At 39.3% G+C, this 27,580-nt stretch overlaps 2 protein-coding genes across 5 annotated transcripts; both read left to right on the top strand.

Moving 5' to 3' along the window:
* The first annotated feature begins 392 nt into the window (after positions 1-392).
* Positions 393-14,927, top strand: LOC116426054 (GTP-binding protein Di-Ras2). The gene is made up of 4 exons (XM_031974516.2): positions 393-542; positions 3,555-3,801; positions 7,817-8,035; positions 8,826-14,927. Exons 2-4 carry the CDS (start codon positions 3,664-3,666, stop codon positions 9,057-9,059), a joined length of 591 nt encoding a protein of 196 aa, XP_031830376.1. The 5' UTR covers positions 393-542; positions 3,555-3,663; the 3' UTR covers positions 9,060-14,927.
* Positions 14,928-15,966: 1,039 nt separating this feature from the next.
* LOC116426102 (doublesex and mab-3 related transcription factor 3, truncated) lies at positions 15,967-27,578 on the top strand. Of its 4 annotated transcripts, none has more exons than XM_076364534.1 (5): positions 15,968-16,858; positions 17,178-17,260; positions 22,048-22,262; positions 25,008-25,244; positions 25,326-27,578. In XM_076364534.1, exons 2-5 carry the CDS (start codon positions 17,221-17,223, stop codon positions 25,971-25,973), a joined length of 1,140 nt encoding a protein of 379 aa, XP_076220649.1. In that variant the 5' UTR covers positions 15,968-16,858; positions 17,178-17,220; the 3' UTR covers positions 25,974-27,578. The 4 variants fall into 4 exon arrangements, with proteins under 4 accessions (XP_076220651.1, XP_076220649.1, XP_076220650.1 ...); XM_076364533.1 differs by having other exon boundaries at positions 15,969-16,506; XM_076364536.1 differs by lacking the exon at positions 17,178-17,260 and having other exon boundaries at positions 15,967-16,506; positions 22,050-22,262.
* Positions 27,579-27,580: the final 2 nt, after the last annotated feature.

Here is a 27,580-nt window from a genome sequence, read left to right as displayed (position 1 = left end):
CATTTTTTTATTCCAACTGCAAATCCAAGGGGGATGCTTCTTGCTATAGATTAGTCACCTGGTGATCAGTGTTTTGAAGGAGACTCTGGGACACTGGTGTGTTAATCCTTTCAATATACAGCTCCTGCATCTTTGTTCTTATGACTGGAGGACTCAAGAAGATACTTCAGAAGTCATACATACAAATACCACTCACAGCAAGCGATTGTTGAGGACTTTGAGGACCAACCTGGGACCGGTGGATCTTTTGACAATAGAAAACTTGTTGTTTCTGCATTCCTCGCAGGGTTCAAAGGGATTATAGCACCCTTTTGAGAACACAGGAGGTCTACAGCTGATGACTATTAGGACATTGGACCGTGAAGACTATCTTGAGACCAGTGAATCTTTTGGCAATAGGAATACTGTTTTTACCAATTGCAACATACAGTGGTTCTTCGTCTGATGGTGCTTTCCTTGGGAATAGAAGTTACACTTTCTCTTATTTCAAGAAGCCCCTGTTGAACAAGAGGAAGAGGACGCATTACCTTACGCTCGAACAGGTTCACAGTCACGCTTTATCGTTTGCAGGCCCTCCGCATCATCACGGGTCAACGCGATAGTGATCTTATCATCAGATGAGACTCGTGACGCGTCCACGTTTAACCGTGGTCGTGGTTCTGGATCTGTCTCTCTCCCTCCCTTTCTCAGCCGATTATACTGCCCCCCCCACATCTCGTTCTCTTACGTTTTAATAAATCGTGTCGTTAACCGCGACCTCGTGATCATGTGAAACTTAATTCTCGCGCGCCGGTCCGACGGTCGGGTCTATCCGGACCCGAACTTGATTTTCTTTATTAAAATATCAGACTATTGTTACAATACTAACTCGATTGAATCGTTGCATTATCGCTGAAACGTTTCATTCACCATGAAATTAGGCAGAATTAAATTGTGAATTTGAGATTGACTGTCACTATTGAAATTATATTACAATTCTCATGAAATTTTAGAAACGTTGGTTGGCAATCAACACTGGAACTACCAGATGGGTCAAAATGATCAATTTCTTCTTTTAGAATGACTGCAAACGTACAGATACTTTAAGAAATGATTAAAGAAGCTGATTTAGTGATACTTAAAGTATAAATCAATTGGAACGTTAATAAACTCATGCGTGTAGCTTTTATAGGCATTTTCAAAAGATGATTTAAATGATCGGTAGTTCTAGCGTTAATTGGATACCCGGCGTGTAATGAAGATACAGTACAATTGTTTCTTGACGACAAATGCAACGATTGCATTCTGCTCGATGCTTCGAGGCTTGTCTTGTCACAATTGCCACGTGGTTACCGGCACTCGCGTTGATACGATTCATTGAGAGGAATCCCCGGTGTACACAGTGATCCGTTCGCCGTATTCTCTGTGATCGCTCGACAATAGCAGTTATCCGAATCTCCCTTTTTTCATTCTGTTTGCTTGCTTCTCGCCCCTCCCTCCCCTCCCCTTCTTCGCCGAGCTTCCCCGATTATTTTCACCTTTGAATAGACAGATCCTCGCGGACGTGGGCGATCGCTGTTGAACTGTAACAAGGGGCCACTCTTCTGATCGTCACTTGTTGAATACTAATGTACAGGGTGTTTCACAGTACCGGATTGCGATATTGATAAATTGGAAAATTAGGGATATTGTTTTCGCGAGGAAGAACGAAGTTGATAGAATTTTACGATAGAATTTTAATAGGTTTCTGTAATTAATATGTAACGCGAGTGAATTGGAAATTAGCGTTTGAAAGGGGTGGAGTAATTAATGTGGATAATTAACATCTACCAAAGGTGTCAAGAGACAGCTTTTGAAATTTTAAGTTAACATTATTTCCTCAGTTTAATCATTCTATCTTGATCGACTTTTGGATATCTATAGTTAATTGTATAATCGTTATTGGAAAAGTCGAAAACTCAATTCAGAGTATATTATTAAACTCTGGAAGTAATTTTAAGTTGAAATTTCAGGTATCTCTCGACACCGTTAATGCCCTTCGTTTCAGTTTATAATGAATTGAAATGTAAAATTTTTTTTTTTATTTTGCGTTAACTTTGGGAGTACTGTGTACTGGAAATATTATACTAGCACCACGATCGTGACGTTACGGAGGGTTAAATATTTGATTTAGGATGCATTGAACGTAATACTGAGTAGGTGGTTCTTAAGGGGTTAAAACCGGCAGAAGTTACGTGCGTTATCAATGTACCGGGTGGCCCGCAAGTCTCGTCGCTCGTTGAATACAGTGAAACGTAGTAGAATAAACGTGAAATAATAAATGTAAGGAAAATTATTTAACACATTGAATGTCGCGGGGTCACTCAGTTAAACTATGATTATTTGAAAAGATTTGTATGTTATAATTAATGCTGCCTAATGCGGTGACGTTCAGCTAGATGAACATGCAATAATAATAATGCAATGCAATCGAATGATTTAATATTATATATTTTCGATTTAGGTATTCTGCTCTATGAAACGCGATATTCAAAGTGTTAATATGATTAAAGGTGATATAATAATTTTCACTAATATTGCTAATAATTTCAAGTAGAAAGAATCTTACAATTCCAAGGATTCCTTGTGACATATTACAAATATCACTTACGATTGACCTTTTACCTTACGTCGTCACAAGTATCCATTTTTTTAACGGTTGAACAGTGATAATAACCGAAGTAAATTTATTTGAGGGCAAAGGGTTGGCAAAAAACCATTCATAATAAGTTTAACCCCTTGCCCTATGCCCTCCACAGTTGCGCTCAACGGAATCACTTCGACTGTAATATTTCACTCAGAAGAGAAGAATAACACGTTGACGTTACATTGAAATTTTCTTTAAAATCTTCCTCGCCGGCATGATATTTTAAGGTAAAGGGTTACAGCAGTATTGCCACTTCACTGCTCAGCGGAGCTGCTAATTGAAAGACAATATTGGCGATACTCGAAAATTCGTTCGCCTCATTATTTTATTCCTCCTGTTTATCTTTCTTCCATTCGTCTTATTTATTCTTACATTTATTACTTGTATCATTTATTACTATTAGTATTTATTTCTTTATTTACTTACTATTAATACTACTATTATTATTATTTATTACTTTTTACTACTACTAATACTACTACTACAACTACTATTACTACCACTATTATTATTTATTACTTTTTACTACTACTACTACTATTACTACTACTACTACTACTACTACTACTACTACTACTACTACTACTACTACTACTACTACTACTACTACCATCATTACTACTACTACTGCTACAACTACTACTACCACTACTATTATCATTCATTACTTTTCATCACTATTACCACTACCACCATTATCATCATTATTTATTCATTCATTGATTTATCTATTATTATTTAGGAAAAGCGACGAGACATTTCACCCCTTCCTCCGGGCCACCCGGTACGTAAAGCCTCCCCGACGCAACCTTTCGCGTCGGCTTGTGGCCGCCCACGAACGGTTCTGTGTTATTTGCACGCGTGATTGGTGTGCATGTGTGTACCGCAGGAGGGACCGGAGGATCTCCCTCGGCCGTTTGGCTGATCTCGGTGGGAGGAGGGGCCCCGTGCGGCGGCGGGGGTGAGTTAAGGGTCGTCGGGACACGGCAGATGTCAGGATGCCGGAGCAGAGCAACGATTATCGCGTGGTGGTGTTCGGCGCGGGCGGCGTCGGCAAAAGCTCTCTCGTTCTCCGTTTCGTCAGAGGAACCTTCCGCGAGTCCTACATACCCACCATCGAGGACACCTACAGACAGGTGAGCGCCAAACAGGACCAACCCCCTGACACTAGGTCCGAGCAGATTTCATTTTGAAGCTTCAACGCTAGAACTACCGAGCATTCGACCCTTTGCGGACGAAGATACTTTGAACTGTGCAAAGTCTTCAGCGGATGAAGTTAAATGTCAATTACTTAACGCCTTTTATTGATATTTATCATTTACATGGGATTGTAAGCTATAACACTTATTTATTGAAGAATAAAATATAGCCTTTTTCCATGAGACAAAAGCGCAGTATATCAAAATTGATTTGTTTTGGCCGGGTTTTTTCAAAAAAACTGTGCGTTAAGGGGTCAATTAACATTAGGTTTACGGACATTTATTGTACAGTTTATTCTATTGTTCTTGGGGAAGTTGATATTCGTTCATTTAGATTTTGGAAATTGTTAGAAATAGACAATCAGGATTCATATTCGTGTAATTGGATCAACGACAACCGATGAAACATTTACCAAATAATGTTTATAAAATTCAATCTGCGTCAAATTGACGCGTTCCGTATACCTAGTGTTAACATTAGAACTACTGAGCATTCAACCCTTTGCGGACGAAGATACTTTGAAATGTGCAAAGTCTTCAACGGATGAAGTTAAATATCAATTAATTAATAGGAAAACAGGAAACTACGTGCTGCTCTCTTGCTGTTTCACTAATTAAATCATTTGTTCGCGACTTAGTCTTCCAAGTATGAACATCTGATCATGTATTAACACTAGAAGTACCGTAACAGTCAAGATGACTGGTTTCGATTTGTTTGTTTCGCAGTTAATTAATACCTTAAAAGCATTGAATATTTGAAATGATTTTGGAAATAAATAGGTTCACCTGAGTACTATGATGAATATCCAAAGAAACTGGAAATAATCTATTATTACAATTTTTATAGAGATTACATATCAATCGTATTGAATGCTCGGTAGTTCTAGTGTTAATATGCAATTCCTATAAAAACTGTAACAATAGATTGTTTTCAGTTTCTTCAAGTGTTCATTGTAGTACTGAAATGAAACTATTTTCAAAATCATTTCGAATATTCAGTGCTTAGAAGATATCAATAATTAAACAAAAAAATCGAAACCAGTCATTTTTAGTGTTGATCGACGCTGGAACTACCAAGGCAAATTGACCTGTTTCTAATTCTTTTTTATGGAAACTATGAGTGTATTTATTGAGGAATCAATTGACTACTGTATTGTTTGTTTTCAGCTTTGTGGCTGAGGAAAGGAGTGATAAAACTCCTGGTTTTCTTATATATACTTATATTTATGTTTCTCTTTCTTTGTTTATTGATATTGCATAGGCATACGTTAATTCACTTATATAACTTTGTTTATACATTGGTAAATCAATTTTTTAAGTAATTTCTTAGAGTAGCAACTATTTCTCTAGTAATTGTAAAGAAGAGATTAAGGAATCGTTTTGATCTATGTGATAGTTCTAGTGTTGAAGATGTAAGGGGAATATTGTACAATTTTGTTTTGTTATTTTTATTTTAGATATACTTGGATGATGTAATTTTATTTTGTATTGAAATTGGATGGATCTAGTTGATGAGCAGTCGTCAAACAGTGTCAAACGGACTGAAACGTTGAGAAATGAGTCTAGTCAGTTGAAAAGAACTGTGAATCGTTTACAAATGTTGATGTAGAATCATAAGACAATGGGTTAATTGTAGGAGCAATTATAGAAAAAACTGATTACAGATTTAGAGATGCGGTCGACTAAAAATTCGAGATTTTCTGAGTGCAACGTTGGTTGCACCCTACGTCCACCGAGGTGGTTCCCCGTCAACGAACTCGGAGCGTTCTCTCGGAACGTCTCTCGACTTAATCGATGCTAGCTGGTGGAAGGGACAATTTGCAAGCGAAATGTATTTAAATGACTCGATATCGACTCTTCGGTGCCGGCCTTATCGAGGACCGTCGCGCAATCTCTACCGCAAACGGATCGACGGATTAAAGGGGGGAAAGAAGTGAAATATCGTTCGTCAAGATCCGTCTACTCTCGCCGTTTCCGTTTATTCGATTTAACCCTTTGCACACGACTAGAGGAGTACCTGTAATTAGACTGCGGATGTTTATGTAAAATTATATGTAGAAGGATAGAAGTTTCTTTGGAAGATAGATCATTTTTATAATTTGAAGAAAATTAGTGAATGTAGATGTAAGATATGAGATAAGGAAAAATAGATTGTTACATATATTATATTATGTTACATTATGTAATATAATATAAAGAAATATGAATATAAATGTGAGGTATGAGATAAAGGAAAATAGATTACTACATATATTATATTATGTTACATTATATAATATAATACAAAAAAATATAAATATAAATGTGAGGTATGAGATAAAGAAAAATAGATTGTTATATGTATTATATTGTATAATGTAATATAATATAATTAGATAAAATATAATTAGATCATAGAATGCAAAGGGACGTTTCATTTTGACATGTTTTGTTAAAGTTTTTAAGTGACTTGGATAGAGTTGAATGTTCTTTAACAATGACTCTTGTGCAGAATGGATAATTGAGAATATAATAAATTCTGTTGAACAATTTCATTGTTCTCGCGGGAAGTCTTGTAAGTTATAAGTGTATAAAAATCCGCAGTCTAATAATCCACTCCATGATTGTAATGACCCCGTTATGAGGCGTAATTTGCATCGGAAGTACCATATTATGCAGAATTTCAATTGGCGGGGCTCAACGTCGTTTTAAATCAGAATAAAAGAAATTAATAGGCGAAATCAAATCACGAGTACATAAATATTCCTGATTTTTCGTTTTCTGAAGAGAGTAATCAAAGAAATCCAAAGAATCATTGTAAAAATGTTCGTTGTAAAGAAAGTATTACATTGATTTTATCCAATTGCTGTTTCTTCTTTTTCAATCATTTTTATATGAAGTTTGAAGTTCTGTAAATATTAATTTTTATATGAAGTTTGAAGTTCTGCAAATATTAATAATAATGAAAGTTCATTGCAAAAATGTTTATTGTAAAAGGTTATCGCGTCGATTGCATCGGAAAACGATCTGAATGTAAAGGGTTTAATCTTATCGTGTCATCGATCATCTCTCGCTTGATTCGTTAACGAGATAATGGGTGGAACGATCAAGGATTAAGGAGGTTGGTCTCTCGGTGATCATCTTGCATGATGCGCGAATCATCGACGAAGTGTCAAAGCGAATTGCGTCACACCAGCTCGCTTATCTGATCCACAGAATCTGTTACCGGTGCTGTATACGTATCGTGCTACTTGTGCTGCCTGTCTGATCTAATTCCGTGCATCTTGTTCCGTTAATTATTGGCTCCGCGGCGATTCTATAGTATCTCGTTTTATCGAATCGTCATTGGAACAGTAGAGACGCAAACACATTCATTTTTCCTATAAAATCGTACTCTTGATAACAAGGTTTAATCATTTTTATTAATTATGATTAGAGCTTTAGAGGTTTGTGATGATTAACTCCTTAATGTTAGTTATATATTGAAGGAGAGATTAATAATTTGACGTGTTAATTCTAGAAAAAGGTTGTTCAGTAGATTTTGTTAATGTACAATTGTATTTACTGTTCTAAGACGTTGCTACTTAGCAGTTATTGCTAATTATCTAATTATAGGAAAAATCAATAGGTGTCTAACAATCACTGCTATAGGTAAATGAGCAGTTGTGAATTTTATGTTATATAAGATTTAATATTATAAACTGAATATTTTGAATTTCATATTGTGCAATACTGTAGTATATTTCTAAACAAAATGGAACCAGTGGTGGGATCAAAATGGCGCTGACCAGTAATCACTGTAGCTAATTGGTGTTTCATACAAATATTATATTACTAATATTTCATATATAAAATATTATATTCAAATATTATATTACTAATATTTCTGTAATATATTTCAACACAAAATGACACCAGTGAAGGGATCAAAATGTCGCAGACCAGTGGTTACTATAGCTAATTGGTGTTTCAGGTGATCAGCTGTAACAAAAACATTTGCACGCTCCAAATTACGGACACGACCGGGTCGCATCAGTTCCCAGCGATGCAACGGCTCTCCATAAGCAAGGGTGACGCGTTCATCCTGGTGTACTCAGTGTGCTCGCGGCAAAGCCTGGAAGAGCTACGGCCGATCTGGGCCATCATCAGGGAGCTCAAGGGACAGGATATATCGCAGATACCTATAATGCTGGTAAAGACCATCCCATTTTTCACGGTTACCGTCACTTTTAGTGTCCCCTTGACCAAGACACCAAATTTCCTCCACGATTTAGACCAGTGATCCCTAAACCGCCTGCAGACCTAGAAAGTTTCATCATCAAGGATCCATGAGTGATTTCCGAGGGAAGCTAAATGGCTTTTGATTTTATCTTGAACAAAAGTTATTAGGAATCAGGTTGGTCGAGAAATCAATTGAAAAGAAATATCTTGAAATGCTGCGTTAAGGGAAACATTTACAGATTCCACTAGCAAAATTCAAGAGTACCTTCTTCGAGGCTCTGCTTGACTCTTTGGGGATGATCTCTTCTTTAGAAGGCTGTGCTGGGAAAAGTATTGCTAACTTTAAGACTTTATAGGAGGTTCTTGGAGGCTCGTGCTTCAGTTAAACAATTCAGAATATTCCAGAACTTACGAATGCAAACATTTAGAAAATTTCGAAGTCTAGCAAATTGAGAAATTTAAATAATTCAGAAGTACAGGAGATTTAGATACTCAACAATTGAGAAATCTAGCAATGTAGAAAATTACAAACTTAGGAATTTAGAAAATTAAAAACTTAGGGATTTAGAAAATTAAAACTTTAAAAATTTAGAAAATTAAATGGTTTAGAACTATAGGAAATGCAAAAGTACACATAATGCAGATACTCAAAAGCATTAGAAAACTCCAAATGTCATCCTTTCCAAGTATTCCACATAGAATACTTCCTTAATCTTTGCTAAACCAAAAGCTTGACACGTTGCACGATTTCTAATTACCAGGTGGGGAACAAATGTGACGAGAGTCCAACGGTACGCGAGGTGTCGATGAGCGAAGGAGCCGCAGAGGCGGCTAACTGGGGCTGCGGGTTCCTGGAGACCTCTGCGAAGACGAACCACAACGTAAACGCCTTGTTCCGGGACTTGCTGATGCTCGAGAAGAACCGTGCGGTCTCGTTGCAACCGGTGCAGAGCAATAACGCGATCAGCCTCAAGGAGAAATGCACCGTGATGTAACCGAGCTCGAGCTCCTCGTGCCCTTTTACTTTCTTCTCCTCCCCCGTGAACCGCCGACGCCATCGAAGACAACCGTTCCGTTCTTTAACCTCTTCGGACCTGATTTTTATACAGAATTCTGTTCACTTACCTAACAATAATGGACTGCCATTCGCGGCAGTACCGCTAACGACATTATTTAATATAAAAGAGTAGTACACCACTTTCCAAATAGAAATAGACTCAAAGCAAAGGTGTACATATGGTTGCCAGTCACAGTTTTATCATTGCATCGGATACCGAAGTAACAAAAATAGTGTACACTGCAATGTACACCGGGTCTGAAGGGGTTAAGCGCTTCCTCTTAACGCTAGGTTTACGGAACGCGTCAGTGAGACGCATATTGAATTTTATAAACATTATTCGGTAATTATTCATATCAATTTCGACTGGTGCAGTTGGAGGAATATTTATTTTAACCTCTTGCCTTATAACTCTGTGTCAGTCTCATGAAGATTTTAAACAAAATTGGAGAAAAATATTATTCCTGTGTTATCAGTAATTACATTTTAGTGCAAACATAGATACTAGAACTTCTCTGTTTTAACCTACAACTAGCACTCAAACTAACTTTTGAAAATTTATAAAAGCTACAAACGTTTATTAAGATTTCAACTGGTTTAAATCTCAGCTTAGGTATTACTTAATCAACCTCTTCGGTAAATTTTCAAAGAGATATTCTAGTGATAATAAATCATTAATACCAAAATAGTTGTATCAACTCGATTAAGCGAGTCGGCAAGGGGTTAATCGTCTGTCTTTAAATTCTTAACTTCTAACGCCTCCGAACGAACGAACGTCAACTTTTCTAGCGACAGTAGAGTAAATAATAGAATAAACGTCCGCGAACCTAGCGCTAAGGTGTGCGTCTGGAAACGTTATTTTTTCCACTGCATCTACCTTCAGTCTCGATAACGATCGATACCCGTCGCGTCGTCAACCGAAACGCGTACGCATCGTTCCACGCATTAGCGAGCAATCATGCGAGCAACTCAATGATTCGGAAGATTCGAAACTCCGAATCGCTGACATCACGCTCTTTCTCTCTCTCTCTCTCTCTCTCTCTCTCCCTCTCTCTCTCTCTCTCTCTCTCTCTCCCCCTCTCTCTCTCTCTCTCTCTTTGCGCAACGGCGACACGGATCGTTCCATTTTTATATTCTCCGGGTGTGCAAATACCAGGAGACGCCCGCTTTTTGTTTCAACAAATGATTCGCTCGTTAGTCGAGGGACCGTTGCGTAGGCTGAATAATTCGTGCCGCGGATACCGTGGCAGGTACACCGCGCCAGCGGCAAGATTTATTTTCTCGAGAGCCCGCGAAACCGCTCAAATGATTCTTGCCGCTGATCCGCCGCCGGCGAGTAGGCCGAACGGCAAGAATCATTCGCGTTTCCACTGGTAGACACGGGTCTCACCTGTGACGAGTTTCTCTGGTTTCACTATTCTTTTCGAGGCGGAAGCTTGACGCGGGCGAGCAGAAGGATCAACGTATATCAGGGGTCGCGGAACTTCCTTGATCGTCCCCAACAATTTTTCAAACATTATCGACCACCAGAAATTTATTTTTAGTTCATACATGCGCTGCAAAAGGAGAAGCTTTTACCTATTATAACAATTTACACCTTTGTTCTGGAATTTTAAATCTTACGTTTATTAACGCACGTAATAACAATTGTATAATGACGGTTTTTTAATCAATTTTTCCATTGATTTCTATAACATTGATTTTTAGTGGTTTATGTTTTACAAACAAGCTTTTACCGTTGCTATAACTTTATTCTAATATTCTAAATTCCACATTTATTAACGTACGTGATAACAATTGCATCCAAGTTTTTGTAACGACAAGTTCGTCGACCCCTGACGTATACGATACACACGCACACACGTCACATACACACACATTCGCTCGCGCGAACGAGGGATACTTAGATAAAGAAGCGAAAAAGAAAACAGAAAAAAAGAACAAAGTTGTTACGAGATTGGTTTTTGTTGAATAGTTGTAAGGTTTTTGTAACGACGCTAATTAGGAATTTATTAATCGTGGGTTACACAGACGCGTGTACACAGCGAGGCAGACACGCACACGCACGCACGCACCACACGCAATTACTTACGCACGCATGTATACATACCCTAAGTACTTACACGTACCCGCACAGGGAGGACACGATTAATTCGCTACGCACACCGAGTTCATTAGGCACTCGCGTTGACCCAGATTTTTAGAGCTTTCATCTTTTTTACCTCTGCGTTCCTTCTTCTTCTTCATCTTCTTCTACTCCTTCTTCTACTACTACCTTTTTGTTTTTCTCTTTCTTTCTCTTTTACTCTTCTGTGTCGTACACACGTAGACCGCGAACCCGTGTTTCAGCGTTCACGTGGAGAGACGTTAATTAGAGGAGCTCTCTCTCTCTCTCGGGTTTCCCCGGCGCGCGGGGAAAACTTTCCAGCGAGGACGTTTGATTCGCGTGTCCGTGGAAGAGGAACGATAAATCTCGCGCATCGATCCGCGGAGGTTGCTCCGTCGCGACGACGGGGGCCGTCAGCGTTTGAAAATGCAATTGATCTGATAGCGCCCGTTGCTCGCGTGACGCGTGTTCAACAGATTTTTCTCGAGGTATAAAGTTGAGAGATTAGTATCTTGCGTTAATGGTTTCACGAGGCTGAACATGTTGGAAAATTGTGCGGCGGAACCTTGTTTATTTGAACACTGGAACAGTGGCGGCTCGCGTATAGGCATTATGGAACTGCACCAGCAATTTCCATTTGATATTATCGATAACAATTAACCCGTTGTCCTACAACGAGTGAGACTTGTGAAGATTTTCAATATGATTCAACAAATATATATTAGTTCATGCGAATTCAAAGTAAATATTATTCCTCTTCAACTGTTATACTTAAAAGGAAATATAGGCATAACGTATGCTTAGAATTTATCTCTTTTTCCAATAAATTGTTAATGACAAAGTAGCCGTATCGATCAGAGTTCAGACAAATCATAGGCCAAGGGGTTAATATAATTAGTTCTTTTCTCTTTAATTCTTTCTTTATATTTGTACAATATATAATTGAGAGAATCGCCACTGAAACAAATGCGAACGTGTCGAGAGCCAAGGAAACTATGAATGTAAAACAATCTGTCATCAGTATGCTTTAACGTCAACTGGAATCTTTCCCCGTCCCTGGAAACACGTTGCGAATAGGTTTCTCTGTAAATGAAGGTCGAGCCGTGATTGGATGGAACGTGGGGTTGCTGTGTCGCTCTATCAGTGGTTCTCAACTGTCTTCGAAGTCACTTTGTCCACCTATGGAATATTAGATACTTAGCAAATTGTATTTTCATTGGATGATAATTCAAATTGATTTTGTAGCAGAATTTCATGGAAGTTGAGAGCCACTGTGAATCATAGAGGAACGCGCGCCGCGCCTGATCGTTCGGCGCTACCTTCGGTCACGACGATAGCATTTAAGGGGCGAATTTAAGTCGAACGCGTTCACCGATCGAGCAACTCGTACCGTCGATATTACGATTCGAATAGGAATCATACGATCGTGATTGTTACTACGATTGTTACCGTTGTTACCGAACCGTCGTTCAGACATGGATTGTTGAAAACACACGGGGGGATCGTTCACTAGCGAATAGAGATACGTGCGTGCGTGCGTCGGCCGCCGATTCGAGGGCCGGTTTCATCGTTCCGGTTCCGAACGAGTCCCAGAGATATTACCTGCGACGTGTATTGTTCATTTTCTGGGCACAATTGCGACCCGAAGTACTTTCTGTAAGAGCGAAGGGTGAACGGTAGGAGAAGGTTTGAACGATTAACGAGGCAGTACTGTAGTCCTTCGTTCCATGTAATTAACAGAGAAAAATTAGTCCATGAACATTGAGAGACGAATGAGACTCGATCTTGATATGCTCGTCGACGGACCTTATCAAGAACATGTAGCGAGGTAGTACAGTACTCTGATTCCAAGTAATCAACAGAGAAAAATTAGAGTCCATGAACATTGAGAGACGAATGAGACTCAATCTTGATATGCTCGTCGACGGACCTCATCAGGAACGTGTAGCGAGGTAGTACAGTACTCTGATTCCAAGTAAAATTAGCCGGAAGTCAGAATTTAGATGAATTTATAGGGACAAACGAGTCTCAACGTTGATGTTCGAGTCGATCAAGGACATGTAACGAGGGAGTATCGTACTACCTACAGATATCAACTGTTTAATAGACGACGCTCGTACCGATAAATTGTACATAAGATTTTGTACATGTCAAGGTGGGCTGAGCTTGCATTCGGTTGTCCAGAAATCCCGGGCCCGGTTTCGTTCAAGAACATTGCGTTTCGGAATTATCGCGCGCGAAAGTTCACTGTACACGGCGTTCCCTTTGAACATGTCAATTCATCGGCAACCTGATGCATGCACACACACATACACACACACAGAGAAACACATATGTATATGCACATATCCACGTACAGGGTGGTCACCGTTGTACGCATGTATATTTAGACGCAAGGTTAAACGGAGAGTCTGGTCAAAGGGGCGACGGAGATCCGACCTTATGAAATCGACCCTCGGCAAGCGTGGAAAGAAAGACCGGCTGAAAGCAAGAGAGAGAGAGAGAGAAAGAGAGAGAGATAAACGACGATACGAAGTTTCAACACCAACACCAACACCAACACACACACACACACACACACGCAACATCGGTGGGACAAATATGATGATTTGTTTCAAGTACCTCTCGAGTGACCCTGTAACCCGGAGACCGTGAAAATTGCTGTCCCCGGTGGGAAAGCTCGTTTGCAGGGCTGTAACTAGTGGATTCACGGATTGAGGCTAAGGGTGCTCGTAAAGGATAAACCCCCGGTTATTTTCAACGACGGTAGTACGTACCGGGTGTCCCCAAAATTGTAAGGAAACGTTGGTGGAGATTTATTCTCGAGAGACTCGGTTTCTCTCGAACGATCGAACGGAAGTGAGACCTGTATTTATACCGTGATCCGCATATTTGTTCCAGCGACAGCGCACACCGAGATACGCACATGAGATACAGAGTGTGAGCGAGTGAGAGAGTGAGGACGAGAGAATGAGAGCAAAGAGAGGCGTGCACACACACGTAAGTGAGAGAAATTTACTAGAGAGAGAGAACAAAGAGAAATATGTATCCTCTGATTTTTTCGGGGCCAATCAGTGTGTGACCAACACATGAATCGTGAGCTTCTTCTTACGCGCGACGGTAGGTCGACTTCCGTTCCTTTCGCGTGTCTCCGCGGTCTACCGCGAACGTTGATTTGCCGACTCGATCCTCGACCGGTCGCGCGCCGCGCGATGATACACTCCCCTTTGACCCCTCGTACTTTCGACCAGTTTTCCCCCGTGTCAGGGGCGCGCCCGACGTTTTAGGCCGACTTTTGTACGCACACTAGCGACAGAAAGTTTGGAAACCAACGGGCGTGTTGCGAGAAAATTATGGATCATACTTCGTCATCTATGAGGTGATCGTTTAATCGTGCGCGGATCATTTGTTTCTCTTTGTACGATTTTAAATGTGAAGGTCTTCAGTGAAACATTGAATTACCTCTCTGGGTTAATCTTCCTAATTAGTACACTGTATTTTACTGTTTGTAGACGGATTTGGTACTGGAGGAAGCATTCTCTGCCGTTTGCAGCGGTAGTTTGGGTGAATGTTTGACTTGGCGGCTATGTAGGATCATTGCAACTGTATGAAGTATTGAAATGATACTTTTGTATAGTTTTGTGTAGGCTTATGTAATGTATATTTTGTTTTACGATTTAATGTAGTTATATAACTTTTTATAGTGTTATATAGTTTTATATAGTTTATTATAGTTATATAGCTTCTATAGTTTTCTTTAGTTTTCTATAGTTTTATATAGGTTTCTATAGTTTAATAGTTTTATATAGTTTTCTACAGCTTTCTATAGTTTAATAGTTTTATATAGTTTTCTATAGCTTTCTATAGCTTTCTATATCTTTCTATATCTTTCTATATCTTTCTATATCTTTCTATATCTTTCTATATCTTTCTATATCTTTCTATATCTTTCTATATCTTTCTATATCTTTCTATATCTTTCTATATCTTTCTATAGTTTTCTATAATTTTCTACACTTTTCTATAATTTTCTATATCTTTCTATATCTTTCTATATCTTTCTATATCTTTCTATATCTTTCTATAGCTTTCTATACCTTTCTATACCTTTCTATAGTTTTCTATATCTTTCTATAATTTTCTACAGCTTTCTATAACTTTCTATAACTTTCTATATCTTTTCATATCTTTCTATATCTTTCTATACTTTTCTATAATTTTCTATATCTTTCTATATCTTCCTATATCTTCCTATACCTTTCTATAATTTTCTATAGCTTCTTATATTTTCATATAATTTTACATAGTTCTACATAATTTGAGGACCTACACAGGCGCTTCCAGATCAAACATTCACCCAACTAAGCTACAAACACCACACAATGCTCCTTCCAGTAAACAATAAATCTACCAACACTAAAATCCAGTATACAATTTAGAATAGCACACTATCCGTGTCCATCACCGCGCTCACAAAGAGGCATTCGCTACAATCCCATTATTTCATTGGTCCTCCATTCCCCACTACAAAAACACACCCTCTTATCGCAAGTAGGTAACTCAATACCGACCAAAACGGAACCCAAATCTACTCATTAGACAATACACCACTAACAACACCGAAACCACATTCTAAATTCACACTTTCTGTCGCTACTGTGTTTTTAGACAATTTTTTAACATTCCCCCTAAAAAAACCCACAGAAAAAGAGAGAGAGAGAGAGAGAGAGAGAGAGAGAGAAGAGAGAGAGAGAGAGAGAGAGAGAGAGAGAGAGAGAGAGAGAGAGAGAGAGAGAGAGAGAGAGAGAGAGAGAGAGAGAGAGAGAGAGAGAGAGAGAGAGAGAGAGAGAGAGAGAGAGAGAGAGAGAGAGAGAGAGAGAGAGAAATATTACACAGCTCGTTTTTCCAGGCGCGCGATCATCGAGCGATCGACTCGTTCGCGCGAAACCGCCGATAATTAACGAACGAAGATTTTCCGTTACCATCGGTCGACTGCGCGTGCGCGGTGGATCGGCGACCGCGACCGGTCGTTGGTTACCGACCGGGCGAGCCAGGCCGCGCCGAACACCGTACTTCTATTGAGAGCACAATTTTTTATCGCGTTGTGGATAGCCACGGCACGCACGACCACCACGATGGATCTCGATCTCGCCCCATCCTCACCCCCGATGAAACTAAACAATATATCCCGCGGCGAAACAACACCGTCCGGTGTGTGACACTTTGATATTCCAACGATAGATCGATCGGGGTGGCTGGTGCTCGAGGACGAAACCAGGTAATCAAATTATTTGAAATCACGCGGAAAGTGGAGAGAGAGAAAAAAAAGAAACAAAACAGACAGAACAGACAAACACGTATACACACACGGGGGGAATTTTAGTCGGGCTTCAGACGAGCCGGATCGGTTCCCGGGTAGATCGAAACGGGAGGAAAGATTCGTACAATTTTGCCTCTCGTCGTGCGTGTGCCAACGGGCACGCGAACCTTCGTTTTTCCTTTTGTCTTTTTCGTTGTAGATAGTATATATAGTTTATCTAACGAACAACAACAGATGCATGCGTTTCGCTAATCTTCGAGTCGAGTGACTCTAGTGTCTTAAGTAGCCGAGAAGTCTGCGGGATAACGGCGTTAGTAGGTTGTTGTTGTCCGGGCCGAGTTGAGGTTAGGTACTCTAATTGTCACACCGGGGTGGCCGAGGTTCGGATCCCAGCGAGTGGAACAGCGTTTTTTCTTGAAATTCGAATTGTCTGGCAGTAGAGTAGCTCGAGTTTTAAGCTGCCCCCGTATATCACCAACGAGGAGACCTTACAACCGGTGTCCGGAATGTTTCTCATCGAACTTTTTGTGGTTGATCCGCAGGAGGAATCTGATGACGCGTATTTAATCGTTTTTGTCGATGAACAGTGTGCACGGAGATATTTAATATTTTCGTTTTGTGATCTACAGATTTGCTAAGTTGTTCGACGAGAGCTGGTCGGATGAGGTAGCGATGATGGTTAAGCGACGAGCTCGTAGTCGAAGGATCCCAGGTTCGAATCCCTTCGATGGGATAGTTTTTTTTTTTAATTTTTATACTGTTTCGTGGAAAGTATTTTTTTAATATATTATGTAATTATTAAATATTTAATATATTATATATATATTTAATATATTTAATATTTTATATTATATAACATTATATTTAATATATTATATTATATTAGAATATTTTTCTTAAGAAATATTCATGATTTTCTAATGAAATGATATTTTTTAGAACATAAAGAAATACTTTGCATAAATTAAGTGAATTGTTTTATTTTGATGTTCCATGTGTTGATGAGTTACAGAAATTTAATACTGAATTTTAAGTTTTATAATTTTAGGGTTAAAGGGTTAAAGGGAAGTTTCTCTAGAAATATTTAATATTTTTTGACGAGGCGAAGACGTTCTTTGAAACTAACTTAAAGGGAAATCAGAAGTACCTTGAAAAACTATTTTCAACATTAACCCTTTGATTCAGCCATTCGATTCAACATAGCAAAATGATAAAATTGACAATTCAACATGGAAAGATGAACAAGGTGGCACGTGAAACAGAAGTGAAACAATTCTGCCCCGAATTTAGGCGAGATGTTTCTTTACGTAAGTTCCAAATAATATTGTTAACATTCCTTCAGAAAATAATGCACGTTTATACTGGAAAATATTGTCTACTGCGAAGGATTGAATATCGGATTTTATAGTTTTACTATAACTAAGAGTCTAAATACTTTAGATTCAGAAATAAGTTGTCTCTTTCAACCCTTCGCACTCGACAATATTTTTCCTTACATTCATTATTTCCTGACGAAATATTACCAATATTATTTGCAACTTACATAAATTATGGGGCAGAGTTGTTTCATTTCTATGTTCCATGTTTTAATACCTTATTTAATATTCTATCTTGAATTTTTCATTTTATAATTTTGCTGTGTTCAATCAAACAGACAATTAAAAGACAATTTCTGAATCTAAGTTTCTGATTCACTCGCCTCTCGAACATACAAACAAAAGGTACCTGAAAAGGAATGAAGTCCTCGGGAAAATTCCATTAATTCATAAGAATTGTTTATTAACCGTTTGAGTGCAAAATTCCGTTTATCAGTATCAATTATAATTTTCTTGCTATATTCTTCAAGAAATAAATCAAAGTAAATTTATTTGAATAAATGTTTTGATATTTTTTTGTAATAACACAATATTTGTGATCTCATTAGATAACTTATATTAATTTTCGTATACACACCCAATCACTTCATTTTTGCTAAATATCCACAAAAGTTGTTTAGCATCCAAACGGTTAATTCCTAAGAATTATCCCTTTGCACTCGACAATATTTTCCATTAAAAATATTCATTACTTTCCGACTGAATATTAACGATATTTTTCGCAACTAATACAATTATCTTCTATAAATAAAGAGACAGAACTATTCTATTTTGATGTTTTATGTGTTGACACATTCCACAAGGTTTAATATTGAATTGAAAATTTTATAAGTTTGCTGCGTCGAATCAGTGCGAAGGGTTATTATCGAGTACGAAGAATTTTTTATAATTCATTCGTGAATCAATTAGCAAGAGTGTCAGCGAGTAAGGTCTCCTCGTATCACTCGAATTCGTTAGGTGAGAGAAGTAACATTAGTCTCGTTGTTTCTGTGTTTAGGAACTTTGTACGGTGTGACTCTGATAACACCGTCGAAGGTGGGGAAAAAAATCGGGTTGTTCGTTTCGCGATCCATATTAAATGGTGTTCTTCTCGTCCTCGAGCAAAACAACAACAAAAAAAAAGGGTTTCGTTGAACAAGGAAATTCACACGAAGGTCGTCCGTGCCAAAAGACATTCCGTTGTCCGTTGTATTTATGGAGTTTACTTAGACTTAAGCTTGTTGTTAAGTGATGATCGATTTTCAAAACACCCACCCCGCCGCATTGAACACACACACACGTCCCCTGGGTATACTCGAGGGGGAAGAATTAGCAAGAGAGAAAAAAAAACGACCACGACAGAAAGAGGAGAGGTATTAACCCTTTGCGTTCGGCGCCGACAATATGGCGGCACGTTCTTTGGTACAATATAATTTCACGATCGAAAGCTTATTTATTATTCTCCACGGAATTGATACTCAACGAAATACATTAAAACAAATTTCTATTATAAACCATCGATAAAAAATATAATATATTCGACTTGCCGATCGCAAAGGGTTGAGATGAGAGAGCATGCTTGCCGCACCTCGCCGCGCTTCCTGTGGAAAATCGATGTGTTAAAGGCAGAAGCCTTTTAAAGATTTTAGGAAACTTTGAAATGCGAACGCGTCGAAGGCTGCGAGAGGAGAGACGAGGAAAGGGAAAGAGAGGAGAAACGGAGGAACGTCCTATTCGTTAGGAAATCGAGTTCGCCGAGTATATAAAGTATATAATTGTAGGAGATTTTGTAATGTTTCTTCGAACTTATCAACGAAAAGTATCATATCAGTATAATATATCGTATATCTACGCACCACCATCCATTGACTCTCAGGTGTCTCTGAAACGTGTAAAAAGAGGGGTGGGGGGGAAGGTCAAGCGAGAGCTCGATCGGCGATGGAAAAGAAGCATTTGCGCGACGTTTGGATCTACGTAGATCGTCTCCTCTGCAGCTTTCGATCGCGATCGTCCACGTAGAAACGAAGGAATCACATATCAATGGCTGCCGGCTGGCGAGCGTTCCGGGGATGGAACGCCGTACAGAACGGCGCGGAAAAGTGAACGCGCGTTGTTCGAATTAGAGAGAAACGGAGGAATGATGAGGGAGAAAACGACAGTAACTTAGCGGAGAGAGAGTACGAGTAATCGAATGACGACCGAATTTATTGTTGCGACGGCTCGTTCATTATTATCCACTCAGAAGAAAAGGGAGATCGTTAACCAGCTGTGAATCTGTACTCGTCAAAGATAAAACTGCGAAATTATACAATCTTGATTCTTGACCACGGTTGCTCGCTTTAATACACCCACTTCCGATTTCCTGACCTGTTGAGACTCTCTGTTCCTGTTTTCTCGTGTTACTCTGTGATTTTTGTCGTGGAACCTAGTTAGAAATGATACGGAACCTCTTAGTCAGGTGTTTGTTTTGAGAATTATTAGAAAACTTGTGATTCTATAATTCAGTTAGATTTCGTTATTTCCTGTTTAACCCTTTGCGGTTCGAAGTGCTCTTGGTTTCTCACTTTGAGGTTCACGTCGACGTTAGTTCATTCAATTACAGCTTAATATGACGCTATATTTATTTATTCAAGAATATTTGGGAGTCGTTGAAATGTTACCTTTAAATGGTATAATTATGATACTACAAATAAATATAGAAAAATGGTTAAAACAGGTAGAGGTTGCAATAAAATAGAATGTAGAGTCTGACGCGACATAGGACTGCTAAGGGTTAATAGAACTAAGCAGTGACTTAAATTTCTCTAGAAATTCTAAGAATATAACTATTTAGATTGATTTGTTTCTTCGGTAGTACCTCGGATTTATGTTTGCAACAATCGCAACAGAATACCAGTGTTAATCCCTTGCCTTAATGACGTGAGACTCGTGACGAAGATTTCAAGTAGAATCGAACAAACGCAAATGTTCCTTAGTTCTTGTGAATTCAAATTAACTCTTTGCACTCAGTCACCTGATTTGATATAACAAAATTGCAAAGTGTTGTATATAATATTAACTCTTACATAATGCATCGATATGAAATATTTCTATGAAATAGCTTTGTTCCTTAATTTACGTATGTTTTATCATTATCTTCTCTTGCCAATTATTATACTTTCTTGTTTTCTTGAGAAAACCGCGAAGGGGATGAACAGTATAAAACTCTCTTTCGTAGTCGAACATAAGATACCAGAATGTTCCTCCTTTCAATAAATTACTCATAATAAAGTAATGATCACAGTCGAGAAACAAATCACAGGACAAAGAGTTAATTATCCATTCACGCCATTCAACGTCTTATCACAATATCGATTACTCCTCGTAAAACCGCGAAAGAGATGAACAGCATAAGTCTGTTCCTTTCTCCCTGTCCCGCTGTGAAGCGAGAGAATCTCGCAACAGCAGAATCCGAGGCCTAGCGTATCCTCCTGGAGGAGTGGCAGGAAGAAAAGACAAACATCGGCGAACCAATCGACGGGAAAGGGTGGTCCGGTGGATGTTTGTCTTGTTGCCGGTCCGGGGGGTACTGGAAGCACGTAGCCCATGTACGGAGCCAATCGTCGCGAAGGATGACCGAATCGCTGCCCGCTCGAGATCACGAAGATTTCTTTCGCCTAGAAGAGAGAGGCTGCCTCTCAGTTGAGAATCAAGAATCGCGAAAGCGATAATCCTTTTTATCTCTGACTGCTTAGCCGATCCTCTAAATCTTCTCTCCAGCAAGCGAACTTGAGCATTCCTGGCTATTGGTCCTCGAAAGTTTGCTAATAAGTCGATTCGCATAGTGGCTTATGTTTAACACTATTTCTTTCGAAAAGACACCTGAAGTTTTACCTTAAAATTATTTCCGAAGTTTGATTTAACAATTGAATTTTGGATATTTCTTAATATAATCGTTGGGAAAGTCGAAGAGTCGGAAACGAGTAAACTCGGGAAAGGATTTTAAGATTAGAATTTCGAGATTAATAGAAATTGTGTTAAATTCGTCGAGCAATTTCAAATTCTTTCGGATGTTTGGTTAACCGATGAAGAGTCTTCGATGTTGGACAGTCTTAGGGGATACAATGGCGACTAGAAAAGCGTGAGTGGTGTCGGTTTGTTCAAGAGGTCAGCATGCTGCGTGGAAAGAGCAGAAGCAAAGCTGAGAACGATGAGGACGAGGACGGCCAGGCGAAACAGAGGAGGCCGAAATGCGCTCGTTGCCGCAATCATGGGATGATCTCGTGGCTCAGGGGACATAAGAGGGAATGCCGGTACCGGGACTGTCTTTGTCCGAAGTGTTCACTGATCGCTGAGAGGCAGAGAGTGATGGCAGCTCAGGTAAGCTCCATCGTTTGATTTCTCTTTGTGATAATATTTGTTGTTAGTTCATTTTGTTGGACATGTCATTCGTTTCCTTTAACGATTTAACACTAGAACTACTGTACCAGTCAAAATGACTGGTTTAGATTTTTTTGTTTAGCAATTATTGATATCTGCGAAGCATTGAATATTCGAAATGATTTTGAAAATGAATAGTTTCATTTGAGTACTATAATGACTTGTCGTTAGTTTATTTTGTTGAACATGTCATTCATTTCCTTTAACGATTTAACACTAGAACTACTGTACAAGTCAAAATGAGTGGTTTTGATTTTGGTGTTTAGCAATTATTGATATCTTCGAAGCATTGAATATTCGAGATTTTGAAAATAAATAGCTTCATTTGAGTACTGTAATGAATGTCCGAAGAAACTGAAAATAATCTATTGTTACAATTTTTATGGAAATCGCATATTAATCGTATTAAATGCTCGGTAGTTCTAGTGTTAAGATTGGTACCTGTTTTGACACTTTGAACTCTGTAGGCTCCAATGTTGCACCAGTTATAATATTAGATATTTTAATGAATCTTAAAGAAACTACCCTAAAATTATTGAATTTTCCACACATCCAAATTTTGCACGGGGAAGGAATGAAATTGAATTTATCCAAGGCAGTCAAAATATTAACAGTAAAACAGTTTGTTACAACAATGCTATAAAGTTGAATATTTAGTATTTTAAATGAAACTTCGTATTACTGTGTGAAATATTTCAATAAGATACCTTCATTGCTTAATTTATCAGTGTATTATCATTAAATTAGTTTCAAACAATATCATCTACATCTCATCAGAAAACGTTGAATATTCCAGTGCAAAACTTTCGAGTGTAAAGAGTTAATATTCGATACATTACAAATTAATTTAATATCAACGAAAACACGTTTCAACCGTTCGCACTCAAGAGGCGCCTTCCAGTCCTTCGATTCGACCAAACGAAACGATAAAATTTCAAATTCGACATTAAATTTTCTATAATGTACCAACACGCGGAACATCGAAAAAAAATAGTTCTATCGCTGGATTTACACAAGGTACTTCATGATGTTAAAGTGTGAATTGAACCATTTAAAATTTTATCGATGAAACCTCCCTCGCGAACAACTCCCAATTTTCTTCCAATCGGGAGAAAGGTCAATCGAGAGGATCGCCATCGACATTCAACGGGCCCGATGGTTTTCATTAACCGATGAACGTTGGAATCGCGTCGATGATTTCTCCACCCTCTCTCAGCATGACACGAGGGGATGATCCGATTTCATTCGCCGCACTTGTGCCACTCGATCTTGTTTTCTTCCGTTTCCCGCCGCCCTCCGCTTCGACGAGTCGAACGACGATCGACGAACGGGGACAGGGGAATTAAATCCATTAACGCGCGGTGTTGCGTTTCATTTCTGTTTGCGCGGGCATTATGACACACGATACCTTGTCCACGATAGCTTCCGACACGGTCGATGCAAACGCGGATGTTCCAAGCTAGAAGTGGCCTCGAACGTTGTAGCTCCTCGATTTTGAATATTTAGGCAATTTAATAGAACTACGAGTCAAAATCACCCATTCCTAATTCCTTCGTTATCATTTATTCGATAGATAATATATGATTGATTCAGCAATACGCAAACTGAATTGCAAACCAATTGAAGTCTGAATAATTGCACCATTGGGGTTTCTACAGGGAAATTTCGAAAATTGTATAAAATTAAATACTACAAAATTCGAGACTAGTATCTAGAGAAGTAACTTGCACAGTAGACACCCTTGTTCTGTGTCTCGTCGTTGCAAATGAAGTCTTCAGCGTTAGAAGACCAAACGGACGTTCGTAAGAAGACTTAAAATTTTAAGTTAACACTTAGGCAACCACTTAAAAAGAACTGTAACTAGCTCTTTCATTAGCTTCAATTGAACTCGTTCAACTGATTTGGATAACCGTTTGAGTCCGGTCTTTGCAAAAACCCGGTTGAAAAGTTCCAAGCGGCGCGATCGCACTACTTTCGTTTCTATTTTTACATGAAAAGACTGTAAATAGCGCGATCGTTCCGTTTCCCCATTTCTAAGCAGGTAATAACAAAGATAAAAATAAATAATTAAAGAAAGACGAATAGATAAAGTTCATTTGATTCTATGAACCGGTAGAATGGAACTTCTAGACTTCAGAGAACCGCCATTACGCCGCTTGGCGCTGAAATGGATAAAACCTTTGTTTTGTAAAAGCAAGAAACATATTTGATGAATTGAAAATAGCCCCACGTCAAGACTTACTAAACGGTAAAGGAAAAGATGAAGAAAATCAAAGGGAATTGCTAAGTGAACAGTAGAAGATCTTTCCCTTCGGTTGGCTGAAGTGTTAAGTTCGAGGTTCCTTCTCTTCACCGATAATCGAACCCCGATCGATCTTGTTCTATTATTCAGCCATAAAGTCTAAAAGCGGAGGGACAGGGTCACGTTGGATGATTCGCTGTTGAAGTGAAACAATTCCGTGGGTGGTCCAGCCGGGAATAACGCGAGGAGCGTGCCAAATGGTCCCATATGTATCTCTATTGACGTTCGCCGCTGAACAAACACGTATACCCAGTGTCCGCGGGGGTATATTTCTAAATCGGAACCGAAACCACGACTGACGATGATTGATCCCCTCGTGTTCAGCCGGGTTTCACTTAGAATATGATCCGAACATTAATCCTTGTTATTTATGGCCTGGCAAGGTGGCATTGAAGAGGCAGCAAGCAGCTGAAGACGCCATTGCCTTGAAAATGGCCAAGGTGGCGACTGGTCAGAAGCTTTGTAGACTGCCACCAGGGAAGATCTTTGGTATGGCTGTCACTGAACCCAGGCCGTTGACGGATGCTGAGAAAATGGACCAGCAGTCCTCGAAGGAAAGCCAACAGACTTTGGAGGAGATAAAGAAGGATGATAAGGTCCAGCCTCAGGAGTCTCCTCCGGTAAGTATAGAAGTTAACCTTCTAAGTAAATTGAAACTCTTGGTAGATGCTTGTTTCACTGTGATACTGTTTCCTTCGCAGGCAGTTGGTGAGAATGTAACCAAGCTGAAGAGTCTAGTGTTCAATGGCAAGTCGGATGAGATGAAAGAGAGCGGTGTGTCACAGGCTTCAGTCGATACTTTGGCAAGATTATTCCCCAACACGAAGCTCTCTGTGCTGCAGTTGGTGTTGCAGAGGTGTGGGCAGGACCTGTTGAAAGCGATAGAGTACTTTGCTAGTGACAGCCTTGGGGTTGGTTCGACTGCTTACACATCAGCCTTTCGGCCACCAGGTCAAAGTATCAGTGAAACCCGGCAGAGTGAGCAGCTCACTGGCTCCATGCTTGCCCCTATCTATTCTAACTTGTCCAGAGGGCTCTACAGTGACAGCTACTGCTTGCTGAACATCATTCCAGAGCAGCTTCCTAAGAGCATTATGACGGATGCAGCTACCTGCGCTGCATTGCCCATTAAGAATGGACAGCACGATCAAGATGGTGTAGCACTGAATGTTCAGTATAACAATTACTTCAATGCTGGACTGCAGCAACAGATCAGAGACCATGTTTATGCTCAGGTCACTGAACACCTACCGTCCAGAACAGGATTTCTTCATTTGCCACCTATGCTACCTGGGATGCCAGTCTGCATGCAACCAAACTGCACTCAGTGCACCTACAAGTTTCCTTGAAGCAGTGACTATTCATTTGTGCATTGGTCGTTTCGAGAATTGTTGGAATAGATATTGCAGAAGAACGAATGTAAAGGAAACCATGATTCTTATACATTACAGATTACCAAGAGAAAAGAACTATTAGCAATGTAGAATTCCTTACAACCAATGATGTTGCAGCCAACATATTGTCCAACGATCGCTGCCGAGGCCTTTATTGATTTGCAGTTACTGAAATATCAAGAAAAGAATCTTTGGAAGAGTTTCATTAATTGTACTACAACCGTGCGGTGTTAGAATCAGTGGTACACGAGGGGTGAACAGAGTTTAATAAACATTTTAATGCTACCGCTAAAATTAGATTTGAAGATGAACATCCACTAGTTGTGCTGACAAGATTAGGCACAAGAAATCAGCCAGTAGCGTCAAGTTCCTAGATCACGGCGGTTAGACTGTTAAGCGTTATTGGCGTTATCATGTGTAAAATTTCCACGTGGGTTTAACAAGTTCGCTGGGAAACTGATATCATCAAGGGAATTTCCGTGATCGGCAGACCTTACTCTTCAAAGTTCAGCACAACAAGCTGGGATAAGCGAAGCGTGCCCCAGGCACGCATCACTTGCTCCGCTGACGGCCTTCCACTCTCTATCGATTGACCTTTGATCGTCGAGCGTGAAATAAAACTTGTTAGAATAATCCTCGATGACCGTCAAACTGCTAGTAGTCCATAACTCGTTTCCTTGCCCGGCCATTTTTATTTCTGTGAGGCGGAAAGGGTTAAAGAGTTTGAGTATACACGCTGCATCCCACGGAAATTATCGATTCCGCCAATACATAAAAATCCTTTGACGTTCTTTCATAGTAAACAAAACTGTACAACGAAAATTTTCAACAAATCTCATCGATTCCGTCTCAATATATACTTAACAATACCGGAACGATATTGAACTTTCAGCCTGAAGCTTCAGGCACATAAATAGTCCGGTTATATTTACACGTAGACGAATGCTTATGCGAGCTTGTATTTTTATAGTCCGATTTTTCTGGAAACATAGGGTTCCTCTATTAAGGATTCCAGTGTGCTGAAAATAGCGTAACATATATCTTCTCTTAAATGATGTATGGACTTTGCGATTCCCTGTTTTTTTATGCAGTCTTGGACACTGTTTATGTATAAACATCTGCAATCTATTTATATGTTATTTACTGCAGGTTGATAAATAACGCTGATCTCAAGGATATCGTTCCTTAAGAGAGATATCTCCTTCGGAAGGAGTTCCACTTGGTGGAAAAGTGGTGGAAAAGTTTCATGGAAGCTATCACAGTCCCTGAATTTAATAGGGCGTATGTAATCGAGTTAGGAAGATTCAATTGTCTGTATAAACACTGGGAGGATGTGGTCGGGCAACTGTTGATGCCCCGGGGTGGTTTACTTTGGTCAGGGAAAACTCGGTTCCCATCCAGCCCCTTGGGGATTCCGCAATCTGTCGTGCTTCGAATCGCGAGGAACTTAACACCGTGCCAAGAAATCTAATCCACTCGTTGAAATGAGAGTTGTATTTATTTCTTTTCTTTTTTATTCCTTCGTGGAGGGTGCGCTGTTCGCAGGGGGTACGAAATAAGGA

This window comes from Nomia melanderi, chromosome 2 (genome assembly GCF_051020985.1).
Source record: "Nomia melanderi isolate GNS246 chromosome 2, iyNomMela1, whole genome shotgun sequence".
Classification (NCBI taxonomy): domain Eukaryota; kingdom Metazoa; phylum Arthropoda; class Insecta; order Hymenoptera; family Halictidae; genus Nomia; species Nomia melanderi.
The sequence above is the reverse complement of the archived record's forward strand: the minus strand, read 5'-3'. Positions and strand labels throughout refer to the sequence as shown.

Coding starts and splice junctions, on each gene's coding strand:
- LOC116426102 (XM_076364534.1), top strand. CDS start 17,221: ATGATGGTTAAGCGACGAGCTCGTAGTCGAAGGATCCCAG. Junction 17,261..22,047: donor TCGTAGTCGAAGGATCCCAG/GTTCGAATCCCT, acceptor GGTTTGTTCAAG/AGGTCAGCATGCTGCGTGGA. Junction 25,245..25,325: donor AGCCTCAGGAGTCTCCTCCG/GTAAGTATAGAA, acceptor TTTCCTTCGCAG/GCAGTTGGTGAGAATGTAAC.
- LOC116426054 (XM_031974516.2), top strand. CDS start 3,664: ATGCCGGAGCAGAGCAACGATTATCGCGTGGTGGTGTTCGGCGCGGGC. Junction 3,802..7,816: donor TCGAGGACACCTACAGACAG/GTGAGCGCCAAA, acceptor TTGGTGTTTCAG/GTGATCAGCTGTAACAAAAA. Junction 8,036..8,825: donor CGCAGATACCTATAATGCTG/GTAAAGACCATC, acceptor TCTAATTACCAG/GTGGGGAACAAATGTGACGA.